General features: G+C 42.8%; 1 protein-coding gene across 10 annotated transcripts in view; it reads left to right on the forward strand.

Moving 5' to 3' along the window:
• CAST (calpastatin) overlaps positions 1-20,837 on the forward strand; it is a 132,609-nt gene that overhangs the window by 27,590 nt on the left and 84,182 nt on the right. For all 10 annotated transcript variants that reach the window (XM_005209749.4, XM_010807617.2, XM_005209750.4 and 7 more), the window contains 1 exon segment: positions 12,335-12,406. In XM_005209749.4, the coding sequence (XP_005209806.1) occupies positions 12,335-12,406 (72 nt within the window).

The raw sequence follows: 20,837 nt of genomic DNA on the forward strand, positions 1-20,837 counted from the left end.
AATAATATTAATAAATGAGAAATAAGCAACCCAGAGTCATAAATAAGAAAAACAATTAAAATTTTTTGACCCAGAAATTCCAGTTCTAGAAATTTTTTTCAAATACATAATCAGAGGTGTACTTGATGCCTGTGTACAAAGTATTCACCATAGCTTTATTTACAGTGATAACAAACTAGAGAAACAAACATACAGCTTTAATGAACTGGTGACGTTAACAGCACAAAAATAGTGAGTAAGGTATCTTTAACACCATGCTTTCAAGAACATTTAACAATGGAGGAAAATGTTTATGATAGGTAAAAAACGATGATAAAAGACCAGTAATTCCATGTATTTAACAAATTGTGTATATTTTGATTTGCATAAAAATAGAAAAATAACTGAATGTGGTTGTCTTGATTGGCAAGATTTCGAGTAATTTGTATTCTCTTCTTTATACTTTTCTCTTTATTCTAAACTTTTTTTTTTCATTAGAGGGAGAAGAATAATAAACAGCATAGATAATAAAAGGATAATGGAAGAAAATGTTGTAACAATGATCAAAGCTAAATCTGTGAATCTATCTGCTTAGACCTTAAAGGGAGAAATGTTTTATGTGCCTTTTTCCTTTGGAACCTTCAAGAGATGTTTCCAGAGTAAAGCTGCTGCTGCCACCCTTTGTGTGTGTGTGTGTGTGAGTGTGTGTGTGTGTGTGTGTGTGTGTGTGTGTGTGAGTGTGTGTGTACACACATGTGTTTGGCTAGAAGGGCACTTATTATATACGGACAGAGAATCAGGATTTAAGCACTAAGGCTGCATGGAGAGCGAGGATTGTTAATTATTTTTAGTTTATGTTCCTTTTGAAATCCAATGAAAACTGATTGTTTTCTCTGAAAATGACACATGTATATGAATAAAAGAATTTTTTAAAAAGTGACATACAACTTACATAGGTTCAGAGATACACACCATCCCTACCTGGGACAGGGGGAGGAATCTTATTGAGTAGCTATGTTTAGGAGTTATCATCTAATATTTTCCCAGTTGGATTAGTGTTGATGTCTGAAATTCCACCAGTAGCAACTTCCTTAACCTCTGAAGTAAGGATTGCCTTCCTGTGCATCCTCTTTTAAATTGTAGATATTTGTAGGAAGGATAATATATTAATTATTAACATCTCGGTGAGAAGTAGTTTAATAAGAGAGAAAGCAAATTATGTAAACACTATCTTTATAGATTTGATAAAGGTAGTAAAGAACTAGTGATCATTTGATATTGAACATATGTAGGGGTTACACACACACACCTTACAACAACCCCCATTCTCCTAATGAGAAAATCGAGGCACAACTTGATTAAATAACCTGTCCAAGGTCACACAGTTATATAATAGTGGACCCCAGGATGGAACTCATTTTCCAGAGTCTATACTCTTAACTCGGAGAAGGCAATGGCACCCCACTCCAGTACTCTTGCCTGGAAAATCCCATGGACGGAGGAGCCTGGTGGGCTGCAGTCCATGGGGTCGCTGAGGGTCGGACACAACTGAGCGACTTCACTTTCACTTTTCATTTCATGCATTGGAGAAGGAAATGGCAACCCACTCCAGTGTTCTTGCCTGGAGAATCCCAGGGATGGGGGGGCATGGTGGGCTGCCGTCTATGGGGTCGCACAGAGTCGGACACGACTGAAGCGACTTAGCAGCAGCAGCATACTCTTAACTAGTATCCAAAACTGTTTATAAAGTTATCTATTTAAAAAAGTCTACCTAATGCCAACTCCATAGACTTTCTTAAGGCTGTTGTCAGTTTTTGTAACTCACTTCTCTGACTCTTCATTGCCGTCTTTCTTCCTCATGCCCTCTTTTTACTCAAAAGATCTTTAAGCCAGGTTAAATCATTCCATTCCCTTGGCTCTAAAATGTAAGGGAGTGTAAGGACAGCTGCGCCCTCCTGGTGGACAGGAAGTGGGGCCCCAGGGAAACTGAGTCCCAGCACAAGTGGAGTGGGAGAAGAAAGCATCCTCCCAACCCCCTGTCAGTGCGGCCACCTCGGATAGAGAGACCTGAGCTAGACCACCCCCAGGCCTTCTGCCTGGAGACCATGCATGGCGCTGAGGAATCGGGAAACAACTCCATGCTGGCCACCATAACGTGCGTTACTAAGACTGCTGTGGACGGGATGATTCATTCAGTGAGTGAATTTCTGTGTAATAGGTTATGAGTTGATCTTAGGGCTTATCATTGTGACCTATTAAGCAGTGTTTCTCAGGGACTAACATAGCCTATTTACTGAACTGCATTTGGGGTAGCACCATTTATACGTGTTTCTGTAGTGAAAGCAACTTGTATTTGTCCGTAGACTACTTACAACCATGGTGTAAAAGAACATTTGTGAATAAAAGTCACAGCCTTATAATTGCTAGTATTGGGGAATCTGTCTCCTTGGAAAGAATCTTTTTCTAGATACTATTTTCCAATAAATCATGTGTTTTCATGTGGAAACACAATATTTGCTTTTCATTTTATGGGATGACTTAACTAAAGGAACTGACTTGTCAACAAATATGGCAAAACATTTTAATGAGAGTCCTTATGCTGAAAAATACTACATTTCATCAAGCCTAAGACACCACTGATCTAAAAATGCACTGATTAGAAAATGCTAAGAAAGAAAGAAAGATGACTATCAACTAATCTCTGACCAAAGCTTTATATTGATTTTAAGATGCATCAGTATGCAATAGGAAAGCAAATGGTGACTTAAAATCAATAAAACAAAATTCAGTAGTAACTTGAAAACTTATGTAATTACGATGTCCATTGTTCAAATAATTCTGAAACTAATTTCACTTTTGCATTCAGTTCACGAAACTGTTTCATATCCCCCTTCGATATTTTTTTCATTAAAATCACGATTTTTCATTTTGATAGCCTTCCCATATTTATCAGATATGAATCTGATTAACTTCCAGTAGTTTCAAACACTTAAATTGACATTCAGAGGATGAATATTTGTTTTGCTTTTAAGGATAATCAGATAATGTGTTGCAGACCATTCAACATACAGGATTTTTAAAATAGCTTAAGCAATTATTTGAGTATTCCAGCTACCAAGGAGCTTCCCTGGTGGCTCAGTGATTAAAAAAAAAAAAACTGCCTGCCAATGTAGGAGGTGCACGTTTGATCCCTGGATCAGGAAGATGCCCTGGAGAAGGAAATGGTAACCCACTCCAGTATTCTTGCTTGGGAAATCTCACAGACAGAGGAGCCTGGTGAGCTACATTCTATGGGGTTGTAAAGAGTCAGACACGACTTAGCAACTGAGCACACAGGCACACCAGCTACCAAGTTAAACCTTTGCGTGTTCATTTAATACAAAAGTTTTTGGGTAATTGTGTGCTCACAAATTCCATCAAATGTAGCATCCGATCTGTTACTTAAGAGAGTGTTGCAAGCTGAAGAATCCCTAGTCTGCTTCCTCTTGAGGGCTGTTACTTTGGTGGAAAGGTAGACAAGCTCCCTTCTTACCTTTGGGGTGGAGAGGAGAATCACTGGAACTCTGTGACACCTTCACAGCGGTGGATGGCACCATGACTTAGCTGGGGCAGAGGAAAAGCTCTCACCCATGGGTTGACTCCATTATCTCTTGAATCTTTGGGGGATGGGAGTCTAAAACCCAGCTTGCTCCTTCATACTCAACTCATCACTCTTAATAGGTATTTGTTGAGCTTCTTGTGAGTTTATATTTTCATGCAGTTTGGAAATGTTTGACCATTATTTCTTCAAGTATTTTGTTTTGTCTCCTCATCTCTCTATTCTTTGGAGGCTGTGGCTGTGCATGTATTAGCGGCATGGGATTGCCCCACAACTCAGCGATGCTCTGTTGTCTGTCCTCTAGCCCTTCACTCTCTGTTTCATTTTGGGTTATTTCTATTGCCATGTCTCCAAGTTCACTAATCTTTTCTTCTGCAGTGTCTCATCAGTTTTTAATTGCAGTGTGTTTTTCATCTCATACTTTTTTTTTTTTTTGGCCGTGTGAAATCTTAGTTCTCTGACCAGGAATGGAACCCATGTCCCCTGCAATGGAAGTGCAGGGTCTTAACCACTGAATCGCTAGGGAAGTCCCTGGGTAGTTTTATTAAGATATTTGCTATTTTTCTCCTAAACATACTTTTAGAAAGCTTTTTATTTTGAAATAATTATAGATTGCCAGAAAGTTGCAAAGATAATACAGCTGGTGCGACATACCGTTCACCTCGTTTCCCCACTGGTTACGTGGTCTACAACTATAATATGATATCAAGACTAGGAAACTTATATATATTCTATGCCATTTTATTACCTGTAGATTCACGTAGCCAGCCCTGCAATCAAGATACTATGCTTCTTGCACGTTATAGTTTTCCTGTGTATGGAAAAGCCCAAAGTTGCATTTTTCTGCTTCTAGGCATGCCTTGTAATTTTTTATTAGATAACAAACAGATGTGATTTTTATATTGTGCAAGTGCTTTTTGTTACTGTTGCTTTAAGTTTTCTGGAGCTTGGTTTTGGAACATAGTTAAGTTACTGGAGACACTTTGATCACTTTGACACTTTGGGGTTTGCTTTTAACCTTTGTTTGGCTGGACCAGAGCAGCTTTTAGAGGAGGAGCCTTTTTCTTCTTCATTCCCTACCCAGTGGTTCTGACTGCTGGCAACACATCCTGGTCCTGGCTCCCGGGAAACCCTTTGATATTGTCTCTGCTTCTTCCTTCTGGGTCTTCTTTCCCCACATTCAGGCTCTCTTCACATGCACATCTCTGGAGCTAACTTTTGCACCTCCCCTCTCTGGTGCCCTTCCCTTGACCTTTGAACTCCCAACTTCATCTCCTCAGCCCAGACAGACAGACAGCCACCGCATAATCCAACAGCTGGAAGCTCCGCGGGCAGTAGACGGTGGCAATCACAGGGCATCCCTGGTTTGTTTTCCCTCTCTGGGGGACCCCGTCCTTGCTGACTGGTGTCCAGCATCTGGAAACCGCTGTAGCATATAGTGGTCTAGGGTTTTCTTTAGTTATTTAAGGCAGAAACACTCCTTCCTTTTTAATCTCAATTTACTTACATAAGACTGTCATCAGTGTAAAAGGGAAACAAACCTGTGTTTGCCAGGAGGCTGTGGCCCAGCTTACAAACCGAAGTTCCTTCTTTTACTGTGAAGGGATTTGAGTTGTGACAGTTTTCTCATTTATACGCCTGGTCACTGACTTGCTTCTTTGTTCATTTAGCAATGCGCTTGAGTGTTCTGCAGGTATTTTACTAATATTGAAATGTGCCACAAAGGCTGTTGAAATCGCCTATCCCATATCCTGTCCTGACACCCTGTAGTACCTCAGAAGGAGGCTTGCCACTCCCAGAAACACTGAGGTCATGTTTATTCCTGCGGATCTTGATGACGCTGGATCACCCTCCCACACACACACTCACACACCGTGTGAGGCCTAGGGGAGCGAGGTCCAGAGGGGCCGGCATCTGTCACAGCTGACGCACGAGCACCAGGACCTGCTGCTCTGGCTCTGGAAGGCCACACTCATCACGGAAGCCTTTCAGCATTGACCCCGGAAGTGATCCCAGGTTCCCCTCAGCTAGCAGTTATCGGGCTCCCCAGGCGGCGCTAGTGGTAAAGAACCAGCCTACAATGCAGGAGACTTAAGAGACATGAGTTCAGTCCCTGGGTCGGGAAGATGCCCTGGAGGAGGGCATGGCAACCCGCTTCAGTATTCTTGGCCTGGAGAATCCCATGGCCAGAGGGGCCTGGTGGGCTAGTCCATGGGGTCACAAAGAGTCAGACATGACTGAAGTGACTTACCGTGCACAGCAGTTATTGAGTAATCACAGTATCTCTGAGTGTGGGCTTAGATGCACTGTATATATAATTTCATATCATCTCCAGAGTTCCTGTAAGACCAGTCACAGGACATGTTCTCACCAGTCAGAATCACTGGGTACAGTACTCACTGTATTGAAAAAAATTAGTTCTGCTCTGAAGGCTGCTCTTGTTCAACCTAACAAAGCTTAAAAGCAAACCTCAAAAGGATCAAATTTTTTCCAGGTAATAGAATCATGACCAGTCCTTAAAAAAAAAAAAAATCACTTTCTTTTCAATGAAAAAACTATTCTTCTATTATATAAATGGGCTTCCCTGGTGGCTCAGGTGATAGAAAATCCGCCTATGATGTGGGAGACCTGAGTTCAATCCCTGGGTTTGGAAGATCCCTTGAAGGAGAGCATGGTAACCCACTCCAGTATTCTTGCCTGGAGAATCTCCATGGACAGAGGAGCCTGGAGGGCTGCAGTCTATGGGGTTGCAAAGAGTCGGACATGACTGAGTGACTAAGCACATGTATTATATAGATAACAAAGCTCCAAAAAAATTCTCAGCAGCCACTAAGACCCATTATGAGTTAAAATTAGATGCACAGGGGTTGCCCTGGGTTGATGAGTCTGTCCCAGTGCCACTGGTTCAAGGCCTTGGGCCTCTCTCTCCCCCAGAGCAGCAATTTCTAACCTGTGAGCCACAGACTTCAGGCCACACTTCATTTCATACAGTCCTCTCAGTCTCTCTCTGAGATACAAATAGGATTATTTTCATTGCTCAGGTGAGAAAGTGAGTGTTTAATAGTGCTCATAAACTTGACCGAGGTCTCATAGTTGGCATTTGGTTGCAGCCAGGATTTTCCTGCCACATGTATCAAAGAGCAGGACCATTATTCTAGAGGATTTGGCACTTTTCTGTGTAGAGCCATCAGGTCTCAGGCTGGCATGAGGCCTCACTTAAGGGGCCTTTCCTGAGATTTTAGAAGATAGTGACACAGCAGCTTTGCCTGGCTCTCGGAATTTCATTGTTACTTTGAAAACTTGAATTCTTATTTTGAGACTTGAGTTCTGATTCATTCAATAAAAACTTTTGTTATGAACCACAACAGACATCCAAGAAATGCATGCCGTTAATTCCTTTCATGTCCTCCTGCAACAGCGGACAGGATGGATGTAATCTGTGCGTTCTTTATCCATCTTGTCTGCTCAAGACGAGGTGCCGTTTTATGGATCTCCTGGCCGGCAGACTCTGAACTTCTTTCGAGATGGGAGAGGCAGCTTCTAGCAGAAGGTGTGGATTCATGGTCCATGGAAACAGGGTCTATGTCTTCTCAGGAGTCTGCACCTGAGCAGGAAAAAATCACACAAATTCCCTATAAATGGACCGGACCTGATGACCTGGAGTCAGAGTCCAGTAGAGGCAGATCTGGCATGGATGGTGACACTTCTGTCAACTGTTTTTAAGACTGAGGCCCTATGACAGGCTGGCCTGCCAGGAAGGGTGACTCAGCCTTAGACGAGGGGCAGACTGTTCCTGACCATTTCCTTTCTATAAAACTTAAGTAAAACAGAGACGTGCTCGTAAATGTTAGAAGGAATGCGGTTGAATGGCAAGGGAGAATCTGTTCAGTGGCCTCGAAGAAAAATTAGTTGAACTCAAACTTTGAATTGTCCTGGTACCGGTGTTCTCACGTAACAGCTTAATCGTGTAGAGACCAGAGCGTGTCTGTGTGTGAAGACAAAGACAGAATCCTACAGGAGTGAGCTTGTTGCGAGTTTTCCCTTACTGTGAGTAAATGAATTCCATTCTATCCAGGGGTAGACCCAGCCCTGTCAGAGCTGTGAATGTGCAGACCTAGCTGGGTGAGAAATGTGTCCAGGCCAGACTGCGATTTCTAAGGACTGATGCTCATGGTTGGGGGGAGAGAGGGGGTGAGGATGAGGAAGACTGCACAAGTTAAGTTCACGCTGACGTGAAGCCAAGGGACTTTGAGAACTTTTCCCGTGGAGACAAGAAAGACTCCCAAGGACTAGATGGTAGGTACCCAGAGAAGGCAGGAAGCCAGCCAAGGCCTGCAAGAAACTGGTGGTCCCAGCCCACCTGACTGTGGGTCTGTCATGAACCCACCGCTTCGGACTCAGCATCTTGGTTCAGCATCCTGTATCACCTTGTTCCATGCTTGCTGGTGCCCACGTTGCTTCAGCGGCAGCAACTTCCCTCTGTTCCTCCAGCTAGCTAAACCCAGCCCAGGACCCTTATCCGTGCCGCCCTATCCACCTCGAGTGCCTCCCTTCCCCCGTGCCGCACTTTATGCTTGATTTATTTATACCAGATCTCAGTCAAATGTCACTTCTTTGTCTATCCTGTCTAAGGAACCCTTAGCCAGTTACTCTCTGTTACATGACCCTGTTTTATTATCTTTACAACACTCTTCACTCTCTGAAACCATCTTGATTTTTATTGACTTATTTAGAGTCCAAGTCCTCTTACTGGAATGTAAGCAGTACAGGAGTAAGACCTGTTTTGTTCAATTGGTCATTATATCACCACTGCCTAGAGGAGGACCAGGCTTCTAGCCAGGGTTCAGTAAATGTCCAGTGAGTAAAGGGATGGTGGTGATGGGTGGTTTAGTCGCTAAGTTGTATCCAACACTTGCGACCCCATGGACTGTAGCCCGCCAGGCTCCTCTGTCCGTGGGCTTCTCCAGGCAAGAATACTGGAGTGGGTTGCTGTTTCCTTCTCCAGAGGGGTCTTCCTGACCCAGGAATCGAACCTGGGTCTCCTGCATTGCAGACAGATTCTTTACCAAATGAGCTACAAGGGAAGCCCGGAGTAAAGGGATGCATGAAGTCAAATACAGCTGAAGAGAGAACCACGTCATGTATGTGTGGTTCACAGTGAAAACAATGTGTAACAATACAAATCTGAGAATAAGGGGTTTGTGCTGTGGTATATGTGTGCATATCTAAGCTTTTGTGCTGTGTTTCAAGTGCCTGACATTGTTAAGAGCTCTATAAATATTACATAATGGAAGATCATTTTTTACAAATTCTACTCCTGTTTCAGCTAAACTAAATTGGTCCTTTGTAAACTAGATAATTCAGTTGTCTCAAAGAACAAAGCAAGGTCATACCCACAGGAAAGCTGAGATACCCATCCTCAGTTGAGTTAAAAGATACTGAATTTAATAATAATTTTAAAATTACCTTTTAAAGTAAACGTTAAGTTTATACACAGGTAAAATAAAAATCATTATGTATGTTAAATTTATATTAAAAAAAAAGGCATGTGTATCAAGTTATTTTTAACTTAATGGTTTTGTAACTCAGCCAAAAGTTTTTAATTTTTGTGGGCAAATCTTAGCTAACGGGTGAAGTAGAATTCATTTACAGATAAGTCTGGGTCTGGTATGTGCATTCTGATGTGAGAATTGAAGCTGCAGTTAGTGCAGGATTGCAACGTGACCTTCCCTGATTACAGCTGGGACCACAAGTTAATAGCTGGAGCAGTGGACAGTGATTGGACTTTGCCAGGCTTCAGTCTCCTCACTGGAAATGAGGAGGTTGAAATGGAAAATGCAAGTATAATGAATAACCCCAATGCTATATGCTTGTCTTCCTTTCTTATATCCAACCCCTTACACGGAATCCATGTTATGCACTATGATTATCAGAAGCTGCTTGGCTCCTCTGTCCATGGTATTCTCCAGGCAAAAATATTGGAATTTGGTAGCCATTCTCTTCTCCAGGGGATCGTCTCCACCCAGGGATCAAACCCAGGTCTCCTGCATTGCAGGCAGATTCTTTACCATCTGAGCCACCAGGGAAGCCCTCTTTAATTCTATCACATTTATCTAGGATTTTTTTCTTCCTCTGGTTGATGGTAGTGCATGAATGCTTGGGAGAGACTACTTAGTTTACAGTTGATACTTTGGAGTCTGGGGCCCCTGCAGAGGCCTCTGAAGACCCTCAGACACCCATTAAAACGTGTCCACCCTGTTGATTCAGTGGGCACCCTGCAGGGCTCTGAGAATGGCCAACCAGTGGACACATGACCATTGGACTTTGAGGACAGCAAGCTGAGTTTCATCTTTTCTACTTGCTAAGACAGTATTTGCCCTGAAGGGAAACAAGGCTTCAGCTCAAACTTCAGCTCAAATTGTGGCAGACAGTTTCACAAAATTAAGCAATATAAATTTTGCTGAATATCTTCTAAATGTTAAAGAATTCAACCAAATTCTTCTCAATTATATATTTTTCAAAAAGTGTCCAAAGTTGTGTGTAAGTGGAAATGTAACTCTTTACAGTGTTATATATCACCTAATCGGCATGATAACCCCTCCTATGTATTCAATGCTTATAGTACATGCTTCATGTTTTATAGATACTGGATCATAATCTCGCCATGTTGCATTATAAACTTTATATGCTTGCTTCTCTGAAATACATAAGTAAAATTCATAAGTAAAAGATACAAGATATCAAGTCCTTGTGGAGAAAGCAACTGTATATTTTATCTTCCCCCCTTGTTTATTATCCATTTGTCACTTAAGTAGTTATATGCCACTGCCGCTGCTAAGTCGCTTCAGTCGTGTCCAACTCTGTGCGACCCCATAGACGGCAGCCCACCAGGCTCCCCTGTCACTGGGATTCTCCAGGCAAGAACACTGGAGTGGGTTGCCATTTCCTTCTCCAATGCATGAAAGTAAAAAGTGAAAGTGAAGTCACTCAGTCATGTCTGACTCTTAGCAACCCCATGGACTGCAGCCCACCAGGCTCCTCTGTCCATGGAGTTTTCCCGTCAAGAGAACTGGAGTGGGGTGCCATTGCCTTCTCCAAGTAGTTATATAAGAAAATAAAAAAAAAAAAGAACTCTTAACCCCACGATCAGAAAATAACCCCACATAAACTTCAGAGATCATACTATGCATGTTACTTTATAATGTGGCTTTTCTTTATGTAAAATATAAGTTAAGTATTTTCATTTAATGCAGTGTTCTTCTAAACATGATCTTTAAACAACCACATGACATTTCATCCTGTAGCTGTTCATAGCATGACCTCTTATGTGGGAGGCAGTGTAGGTAGGTGAGAGAATAAGGTCTGAAATAGACATTTTGCTTTTTACAAGCTGTGACCACGGCCAAGTTATATACTCACCCCATTCCTCCATCTCCTTACCCATAAAATGGGGATAACAATAGTAACAGCCTTATATTGTGTAATTTTAAGATTAACTAACTTGTTATACATGATACATGTTACATATTTATCATGTTATATGATGTTATACACGTTACACATGATGATGCTTAGAGCACTTACAATAGTACTGTAATATATTGTATTATTAGAGCATTATTTTATTATTATCTATAATTTAGTTATTCTGATGGAACAATTACCTGATACACATTGAGTAAGAACTCAATGTGCAGTGAAAATGAAGTGAAAGTCGCTCAGTTGTGTCTGACTCTTTGAGACCCCATGGACTATACAGTCCATGGGATCTCCAGGCCAGAATACTGGAGTGGGTAGCCTTTCCCTTCTCCAGGGATCTTCCCAGCCCAGGAATCAAACTGGGTTCTCCTGCATTGCAGGCAGATTCTTTACCAACTGAGCTATCAGGGAAGCCCTTATGGAGTGGGTAGCCTTTCCCTTCTCCAGGGGATCTTCCAGCCCAGGAATCGAACCTAGGTCTCCCACATTGCATTCGGATTCTTTACTGGCTGAGCCACAAGGGAAGCCCAAGAATACTGAAGTGGGTAGCCTATCCCTTCTCCAGCGGATCTTCCTGACCCAGGCATCGAACTGGGGTCTCCTGCATTGTAGGCAGATTCTTTACCAACTGAGCTATCAGGGAAGCCCAAGAACTCAAATAATTTATTATTATGCATCATTGTATTCTAACTTCAAAAAGCAAAAAACAGTATAGGTAATAAAGGACTCAATAAACATTCATTATTACCTATATTGTGTTTTGCTTTTTGAAGTCAGAATACCGTGATGAATATCTGTGAAAAAAAAAAGGCTTTTGCTCTTGTACTATTATTTCCCTAAGATAAGTTTCTTAGACATAGGATTGCATCCTTGCTGCTGAGTCACCCTCTGCAGCCTGTGCTAACGCCTGCTCTGCAGCGCTCAGGGTAAGAGAGAAAGAACGCACCCTGTCCCAGTGAGTGATGCTGTTCTGGGAATGCATGGCAGTGGAAAATGGCACCTGGCCATGTGAGGAGTTCGGCAGTTTTCCAAAACCATTGACTATTGAACAATTGCAATTTACTCAATGCACTCTTTCTTTTTAATATTTATATAGTCTTCAGGCTAAGATATAACAAATTAAAAACTTGTTTCACTTTTTGTGTGCTTAGCATTGAGTATATTAGTCTGAATTTTGCTTGAAAAGATACTTGTATTGACAGAAAAATTTGCGGTTGACCACACTGTTAAGGTATCTTCCCCCATCGAAGCTAATATTTTCTTTTTTTTTTTTTTCAGAAAAAAGCAACAAGCCTTGGGAGCAGTCAGCTCTCCAGAACTCAGGCTGATGAAAAAGCCCTGGTCCCCAAGGTCAGTCATTTCCTGGACATGAAAAGACACCTACTTTACAGATGTATCACTAGTGGGGGGTGGGACTTGTAGGGAAAACAGACATGTCAAATATGTCACTGAAAATGGAACAAAGTATCATTTCTGGGCAGGTGGGGGAGGTACAAAGCAACAGGCATAACATTTCTTAATAAGGATTGATGATTTAAGACCTAATAAAGACATTTGTGTTATTATTCTTACTGGCATCTAATAGTAAGAGTCCAAAAATATTAATCATTATTCTAAATGTTTATAAATAATATTTGATTTTTGCACATATTATGAGTAGAAATATAGTTTTTTCATTTCTTCAGAAAATAATTCAAATTATCTTTATGAGTATTAAGCATAGCAGGTTCTTGCTAAATGTGCTGTGTAATTATCTTATGTTATCTGTCACAACCTTATAATTATTATTCCTTTATACTTGAGGAAACCTGGGGTCAGAGAGGTTAAGTAACCTTGACAAGATCACAAAGCCAGTAAGATGGAGGTAGGGTTCAAACCCAGGCTTCCAGTTCACAAAAGATCCTGGACCTTTTAAAGTCTGACCAAGCCTTCTTCGGCAATATAACACTACCAAGTTTTGCAGCTTATAAAAACCACTGAAATTTCATCTTTCAAGATAAGCTGTAACTCCAATTTAAGCTAATAGTTTTTAATATATAAAGTAAAAGCTATCTATGCTCCTTCCACTTCAGCTGGTGATCTTCCAGTATGTCCAGGATTATCCAAACCTTAACCTGTTTCGGGATTGCCTATATGACTACTGAAAATAAGCCTTTTTTTCCCATTGAAACTGGTAGCTCTCCTGTGGAGGGCTGTGGACTTCCTCATTCATGTATGTTACTTGCTTGGTGAAGAGTGCATATTTTAGAGCCTCCTGGAGCCTCAGCTGCTGTCCAAACCCCTTATAAGTATCCAAACTAAAACCCAGCTGAGACATGAGAAGAGGCTGGGCCAGGGTATCTCTGCTGCCATTGCCCTTGTTAGTCCTCATACTCTCTTGTTTGGAGGTCTCCAACTAAAATATATTTTCTAGACATGTCCTATCTTTTGTAATATTATGACTTTTATTTAACTTGCACTTAAGTTATGCCTCTAAAAATTTGAAGCTTCATTAGTTCAGTCTCTCAGTCGTGTCCGCTCTTTGTGACCCCATGGACTGCAGCATGCCAGGCCTCCCTGTCCATCACCAACTACCGGAGTTTACTCAAACTCATGTCCATCGAGTTGGTGATGCCATCCAAACATCTAATCCTCTGCTGTCCCCTTCTTCTCCGGCTTTCAATCTTTCCCAGCATCAGGGTCTTTTTCAGTGAAAAGACTGGTTCTTTGCATCAGGTGGCCAAAGCTTCATTAGCCAGACCTCAATCTCAAGAGATTTTTAGTGAATCATTTGTAAATGGTTTCTAGAGTTGTCATTACCTAAACTCTTGGAGTTTCAGTACATTGTCCAGATCTCCTGCCTGGGAAGGGCCTTTATTCATTTCATTCATTCAAACTCTTGGAGGGTCAGTCCATTGTGGAAAATCACACTTAGGTATTTTTGTTTCCTTTATTTCCTGCCCACCCGCTCCTTGAATTTAGTGGTAAGAAGCAGTCCCTTTTACATTTTTTTTCTACCCAGGAGTATCATACACTCATTTCTAGGTAGAATTCTTGTGAAGAATTTGGCAATTCTCCTCAAACCTTGCCCCTGCCTCAGGAAGCTGTGGGAGGGAGTGTAGCTAGGAGGCAGAGACATTTAGCCACACAGTGACTGATTTAGTATTTACTGGCAGACTTGTAATTCTCTCCTTGGCTTCTCCCATCCCATTCTTCTATTGTTCTTTATCACTGTGGTTTCCTGACTGGAGTTCCTTCACCAATTTCCTGAATATTGTTTTTTCCAGGATTTAATTCTTCATTCCTTCCTTTTTATATCTTTAACCCTTACAGAGTATTAGAAATACATATATATATACACTTATATATGTGCATAATATATATACTTATATATGTGCATACATATATATTATATATATATATAATATATATATACTTTCTTAGTTTTTTAACTTTGTCTTTTGATACTAGATTGAAAGTCCTCAGTATCATCATCACTTAAAAATGACCATTCCCATGCATCATTTAATAGCATTTGTGACCCCTTGAAGCCTTTTATTACACAATAAATTATCACAACACACAGGCAAATGATATTCTCCCGACACATAACATGACAATAGTAGATATAATTGGTAGTGAGAATTAGTTCTGGTTTTCTTGATTCTGGACACATTCAACTCAAAGTAAGTGACAATTTTACTTATTAAGAAAAACTTCAGTTCAGTTCAGTTCAGTCGCTCAGTCGTGTCCAACTCTTTGTGACCCCATGAATTGCAGCACGCCAGGCCTCCCTGTCCATCACCAACTCCCGGAGTTCATCGAGTCAGTGATGCCATCCATCCATCTCATCCTCTGTCGTCCCCTTCTCCTCCTGCCCCCAATCCCTCCCAGCATCAGAGTCTTTTCCAATGAGTCAACTCTTCGCATGAGGTGGCCAAAGTACTGGAGTTTCAGCTTTAGCATCATTCCTTCCAAAGAAAAACTTAGTCTGTATTAAAATTTCAGTATGGCAATAGCACCCCACTCCAGTACTCTTACCTGGAAAATCCCATGGACAGAGGAGCCGCAAAGAGTTGGACAGGAATGAGCCACTTCACTTTCACTTTTCACTTTCATGCATTGGAGAAGGAAATGGCAACCCACTCCAGTGTTCTTGCCTGGAGAATCCCAGCGACGGCGGAGCCTGGTGGACTGCTGTCTATGGGGTCGCACAGAGTCAGACACGACTGAAGCGGCCTAGCAGCAGCAGCAGCAGCAGCGAGCTGTATATAGCTGTATATTAGAGACTGGTTACCATGTATTGCAGAAATGTTTTATGAGAATTCTTACAAAATCAGTAGTTATGTGTACAAATAATATCACTTCTGCCATACAGTCCTGGGTTTGGAGGTCCAAAATACTTAAGTGGCATAGATATTTCTAATTCAAAATCATTATTTTAAGGTGTTTAGTGCTTAAAATTGGAGAAGGCGATGGCACCCCACTCCAGTACTCTTGCTTGGAAAATCCCATGGATGGAGGAGCCTGGTAGGCTGCAGTCCATGGGGTCACTAAGAGTCAGACAGGACTGAGCTACCTCACTTTCACTTTTCACTGTCATAGATTGGAGAAGGAAATGGCAACCCACTCCAGTGTTCTTGCCTGGAGAATCCCAGGAACGGAGGAGCCTGATGGGCTAACCTCTATGGGGTCGCACAGAGTCAGACACGACTGAAGCGACTTAGCAGCAGCAGCAGCAGCAGTGCTTAAAATTGAATTTTTATAAATTAATAATGAGGTCTAATGAGGCTATAGAAATTAGACTCTTACTAAATAAATAGCTGGGGTCCATAATCAGTCATGCAGTTGTATTTTACTGAAAGAGTCTCAGGCAACTTCTATTGTAACCACCAACTAACTCTGGTGAGGAAAACCAGAGAACATCTCTGCGGAAAACTGTGGCTATAAGATGTGCTGGGTAAAGTTATCAGTTCCCATTGGAACCCACTCTGACAACTTCACACTAGAGGGATTCTTAAGGGCTAGCAGGTAGCTCCTGCTGCTGCTGCTGCTGCTAAGTCGCTTCAGTCGTGTCCGACTCTGTGCGACTCCATAGACGGCAGCCCACCAGGCTGCCCCGTCCCTGGGATTCTCCAGGCAAGAACACTGGAGTGGGTTGCCATTTAGAAATCCAAAAGGCTCCAGCAGAAAGAATCTATTTCACAGCAGGGAACAACGCCCTGCCTCTCTCTGGCAGCTCCTCCTCGCCGCCACTGCAGCTCAGCACCTATCACGTTTAAGCCTGGAAGCCGGGAACTTGGACACTGCCAACCCTGAAGGCTGGAAGGCCTTCTACTCAGACCTACCAGTGGGCGGCGCCTCCACTCGGCTCATTTCCAGGCTCACTCGTGTGAGGCACAGCTGATTGGCCAGTGCAGGTCACGTGCCTTAACCCTGCTGCAGAGGAATCTGGGGCTGGGAAGGCTCTCACTGTATTGACTGGGCTTCCCTGGTGGCTCAGCTGGTAAAGAATTGCGGTATTCTGGCCTGGCGAATTCCATGGACTGTATAGTCCATCGGGTCATAAAGAGTCACACACGACTGAATGACTTTCAGTAATGAGGATTTTCAAATGTATTGCCAGCTGCCAGCTATTTACTATGGAAAGGAAAACAGGAGAACTGCCTAATTGAACTGGAGGAAAAATCGCTGGTTACCACACCAGTATTCTTGGCAGGAAAAATCCCATGGACAGAGGAGCTGGTTGGCTGGGCCACTGTCCATGGGGTCACAAAAGAGTCAGACATGACTGAGTGACTAAGCAACAACAAACAACAGGTTATTTAGCAACATGGAGAAGGCAATGGCAGCCCACTCCAGTACTCTTGCCTGGAAAATCCCATGGACAGAGGAGCCTGGTGGGCTGCAGTCCATGGGGTCGCTAAGAGTCGGACAGGAATGAGCCACTTCACTTTCACTTTTCACTTTCATGCGTTGGAGAAGGAAATGGCAACCCACTCCAGTGTTCTTGCCTGGAGAATCCCAGGGACGGGGGAGCCTTGTGGGCTGCTGTCTATGGGGTCGCATAGAGTCGGACATGACTGAACCGACTTAGCAGCAGCAGCAGACCTTTTAAATTGAAGAGGGCACATAGCTTTGCTCCCAGTTGGAGGGGAGAAGATCTGTGCAGGAATAAGTACCCACCAGAGAATTCCTTCTGTGCTTTTGGTCCTGATTCTACCATAAATACCTGTTAACTTTGGCAGCACAGCCCGACTTTTCTCATGCATAATGTGAATGAGGGGCAGGGGGCGGGGAATAAACTCAGCATCCTGTGGGTTGCTCAGGACACTCACGTTCAGCTGACACCGAGCGCTCCGGCATCCCAGGGTTCAGTGTCAGCCTCACCCCCAGAGCCTTTGGACCACATGTGGTGGGCGAGATGATTCTGTATGTTGTTAAGTAAGCAAGCATTTTTATTTCAATAGTTCTGCATGTGTTTCAGTGTTCTAGAAAAAGTAAAGTAGAACTTCCAAACTCATGATCTCTTGGATCAGTTCAGTTCAGTTCAATCGCTCAGTCGTGTCTGACTCTTTGCGACCCCATGAATCACAGCACGCCAGGCCTCCCTGTCCATCACCAACTCCCAGAGTTCTCTCAAACTCATGTCCATCGAGTCAGTGATGCCATCGAGCCATCTCATGCTCTGTCATCCCCTTCTCCTCCTGCCCCCAATCCCTCCCAGCATCAGGGCCTTTTCCAATGAGTCAACTCTTCGCATCAGGTGGCCAAAGTACTGGAGTTTCAGCTTTAGCATCAGTCCTTCCAATGAACACCCAGGACTGGTCTCCTTTAGGATGGACTGGTTGGATCTCCTTGCAGTCCAAGGGACTCTCAAGAGTCTTCTCCAACACCACAGTTCAAAAGCAGCAATTCTTCGGCGCTCAGCTTTCTTCACAGTCCAACTCTCACATCCATACATGACCACTGGAAAAACCATAGCCTTGACTAGATGGATCTTTGTTGGCAAAGTAATATCTCTGCTTTTCAATATGCTATCTAGGTTGGTCATAACTTTCCTTCTAAGGAGTAAGCGTCTTTTAATTTCACGGCTGCAATCACCATCTGCAGTGATTTTGGAGCCCAAAAAAATAAAGTCTGACACTGTTTCCACTGTTTCCCCATCTATTTCCCATGAAGTGATGGGACCAGATGCCATGATCTTCGTTTTCTGAATGTTGAGTTTTAAGCCAACTTTTTCACTCTCCTCTTTCACTTTCATCAAGAGGCTTTTTAGTTCCTCTTCACTTTCTGCCATAAGGGTGGTGTCATCTGCATATCTGAGGTTATTGATATTTCTCCCAGCAGTCTTAATTCCAGCTTGTGATCTCTTGGATAGTTTTGCTTAAAACAAGGCTAAGTGAAGTTGCTCAGTCGTGTCTGACTCTGAGACCCCACGGACTGTAACCTACCAGCCTCCTCCATCCATGGAATTTTCCAGGCAAGAATAGTGGAGTGGGTTGCCATTTCCTTCTCCAAGGGATCTTCCCAACTGAGGGATCAAACCTGGGTCTCCCACACTGCATGTAGACTCTTTACCGTCTGAGCCACCAGGGAAGACAAGGCTAGATATGGTTAAAATGTAAATTGGTTTTTAAAATATTAAGTAAATATAGTTATGCCAGATTAAAAAAAATAGTGGCTTAGACAGTAAAGAGTCTGTCTGCAATGCAGGAGACCCAGGTTCAATCCCTGGGTTGGGAAAACCCCTTGGAGAAGGGAATGGCAGCCCACTCCAGTGTTCTTGCTTGGAGAACCCCATGGACAGAGGAACCTGGTGGGCTACAGTTCATGGGGTTGCAATGAGTTGGACATGACTGAACAACGATAACACACATACACAAATAACCAAGGTTTGGGAAACAATATGCAGAGCAGTATCATTTTAATGTGCATATTCAGTCAGTGAGGTTTGTATTAAAATGCAGATTCTGACTCAGGAAGTCTGTGGTGAGACTGAGACTCTTTCTGCTTTTCTAACAAGCTCCCAGTTGCTGCTGGTGGTTTGGCAACTGTATTTTGAGCTGCAGAGATGCTGAATTGTGCTGAATGTGGGTAATTTAGATTACTTGTATCTTAGATTTCCTAAACTGATCAGGGAATCAGATTATCTAACAGATATAATTGGGTTGAAATGCAGATTCTCAGGTTCCAAGCCACAAAAACCTGATTCCTCGTAAGGGGGCAAGGCCCAGGATTTTCTCTATTTGATAAATACCTTCCAGTTTTTCAGATGCAGGTGATGTGGGGGCCACGCTGGAAGAAAGAACTAGAAGAGGGACTGGAATAGACACAGCTTATCTGGGAGCAATACCGTCCCTCTCCATCTCCAAGGAGAAGAGGCCCTTTCTACCTGTCCTGCAGGATAAGCATCTTTGGAAGTTTTATTTCATAACCATGTAATTAGTAATCTGTACCCTTGAAGAGCTCAGATATACTCACCCTCATTGACAGAGATATGCTGCCTACACCCCTGCAGCTGTGGGACTCAGGGCTCATCCCTCTTGAGAAGCGGGCCCAAGTAAGTCATGTTGGTTATTTGAAATGTCACTGATAAGCTGAGGTTAAGATAAGCTGAGGTTAAGAAACAAAAAAGCAGAGAAAATACTGACCATGAACCAAAAAGGAATTTAAGCTACATTTTCATCTAGAAGAATTATGAGGACGGGGTCTTCTCCTCAGGGAATTATAGAATATTAGAGTTGGAAGGGCTTTTCTTTCACCACCTTTATTTAACAGAAATAAATGAAAAATGATAATAAGGTGGCTGTGGGGAACACCTTGCAGGAGAAGTCAGTGGGACCCCGCCTGCTTTGATTGCGGGTGGATGTGGGTACCAGCCTGCCCAGATGAGCTCTCTTCTGAATGCCCGCTGGCCGTCACCTCTGCCTTGGCTGGACACGGACTGAGTCGCCGCTCAGCTGTTACTAGTGAGGCCTGAATTTCTGGTCCTTAACCACCTGCTGCCACTACCTCCTCCACTCATACCCCCAGCTCCCTGTCTAGAGCCTTTATTGTAACTGATTTATGGCTTTAGGGAAAACTGGCTTCTCATATTTCTTTAAAATTTTTTAAGTATTTTCCCTAACCCCAGGCACTTATTTTATATTTATTAGTTAGCATTCTATTGACTTCCCAGGTGGCTCAGACGGTAAAGTGTCTGCCTCCAATGTGGAAGACCCAGGTTCAATCCCTGGGTCGGGAAGATCCTCTGGAGAAGGAAATGGCAACCCACTCTAGTACTCTTGCCTGGAAAATCCCATGGATGGAGGAGCCTGGCAGGCTACAATCTATGGGGTCGCAAAAAGTCGGACACGACTGAGCAAGTTCAAGTGTAAGTGTATTCTTCCAGAAGGAAAAGCATTTCCTTATCTCTCCTCAGTAACAAAAGGATATTTATTGGTGGGAATACGGCGGGGAGAGATTGCTACCTGTGTAAGATTAAAACAGAATAGTGACATTTAGCAAAAGCATTCCAGGCTAGCCAAGGCTACATCTCCCAACTGATAGAGAAGGGGTAGCTGGCCAACAGAAGAAGGGGTAGGTGGCCAACGTTGTCTGCGTTTCAGTTCGCATGCTTTGAGAGAAGATTCTCAGGGCGGAGAGGAATTTATTAGTGGTCGATTAAGTTTCTTGATTGCCCATGAATTGGCTGAGTATATGTATAAACACATTTATTTATGGCAGTATGAATTCATGCATTCTTATTTTATTCAGTAGTTTAAAATCCATTCTTATTTTGAAATGTTTAGTCATAATG

Source organism: Bos taurus, chromosome 7 (genome assembly GCF_002263795.3).
Source record: "Bos taurus isolate L1 Dominette 01449 registration number 42190680 breed Hereford chromosome 7, ARS-UCD2.0, whole genome shotgun sequence".
Taxonomy (NCBI): domain Eukaryota; kingdom Metazoa; phylum Chordata; class Mammalia; order Artiodactyla; family Bovidae; genus Bos; species Bos taurus.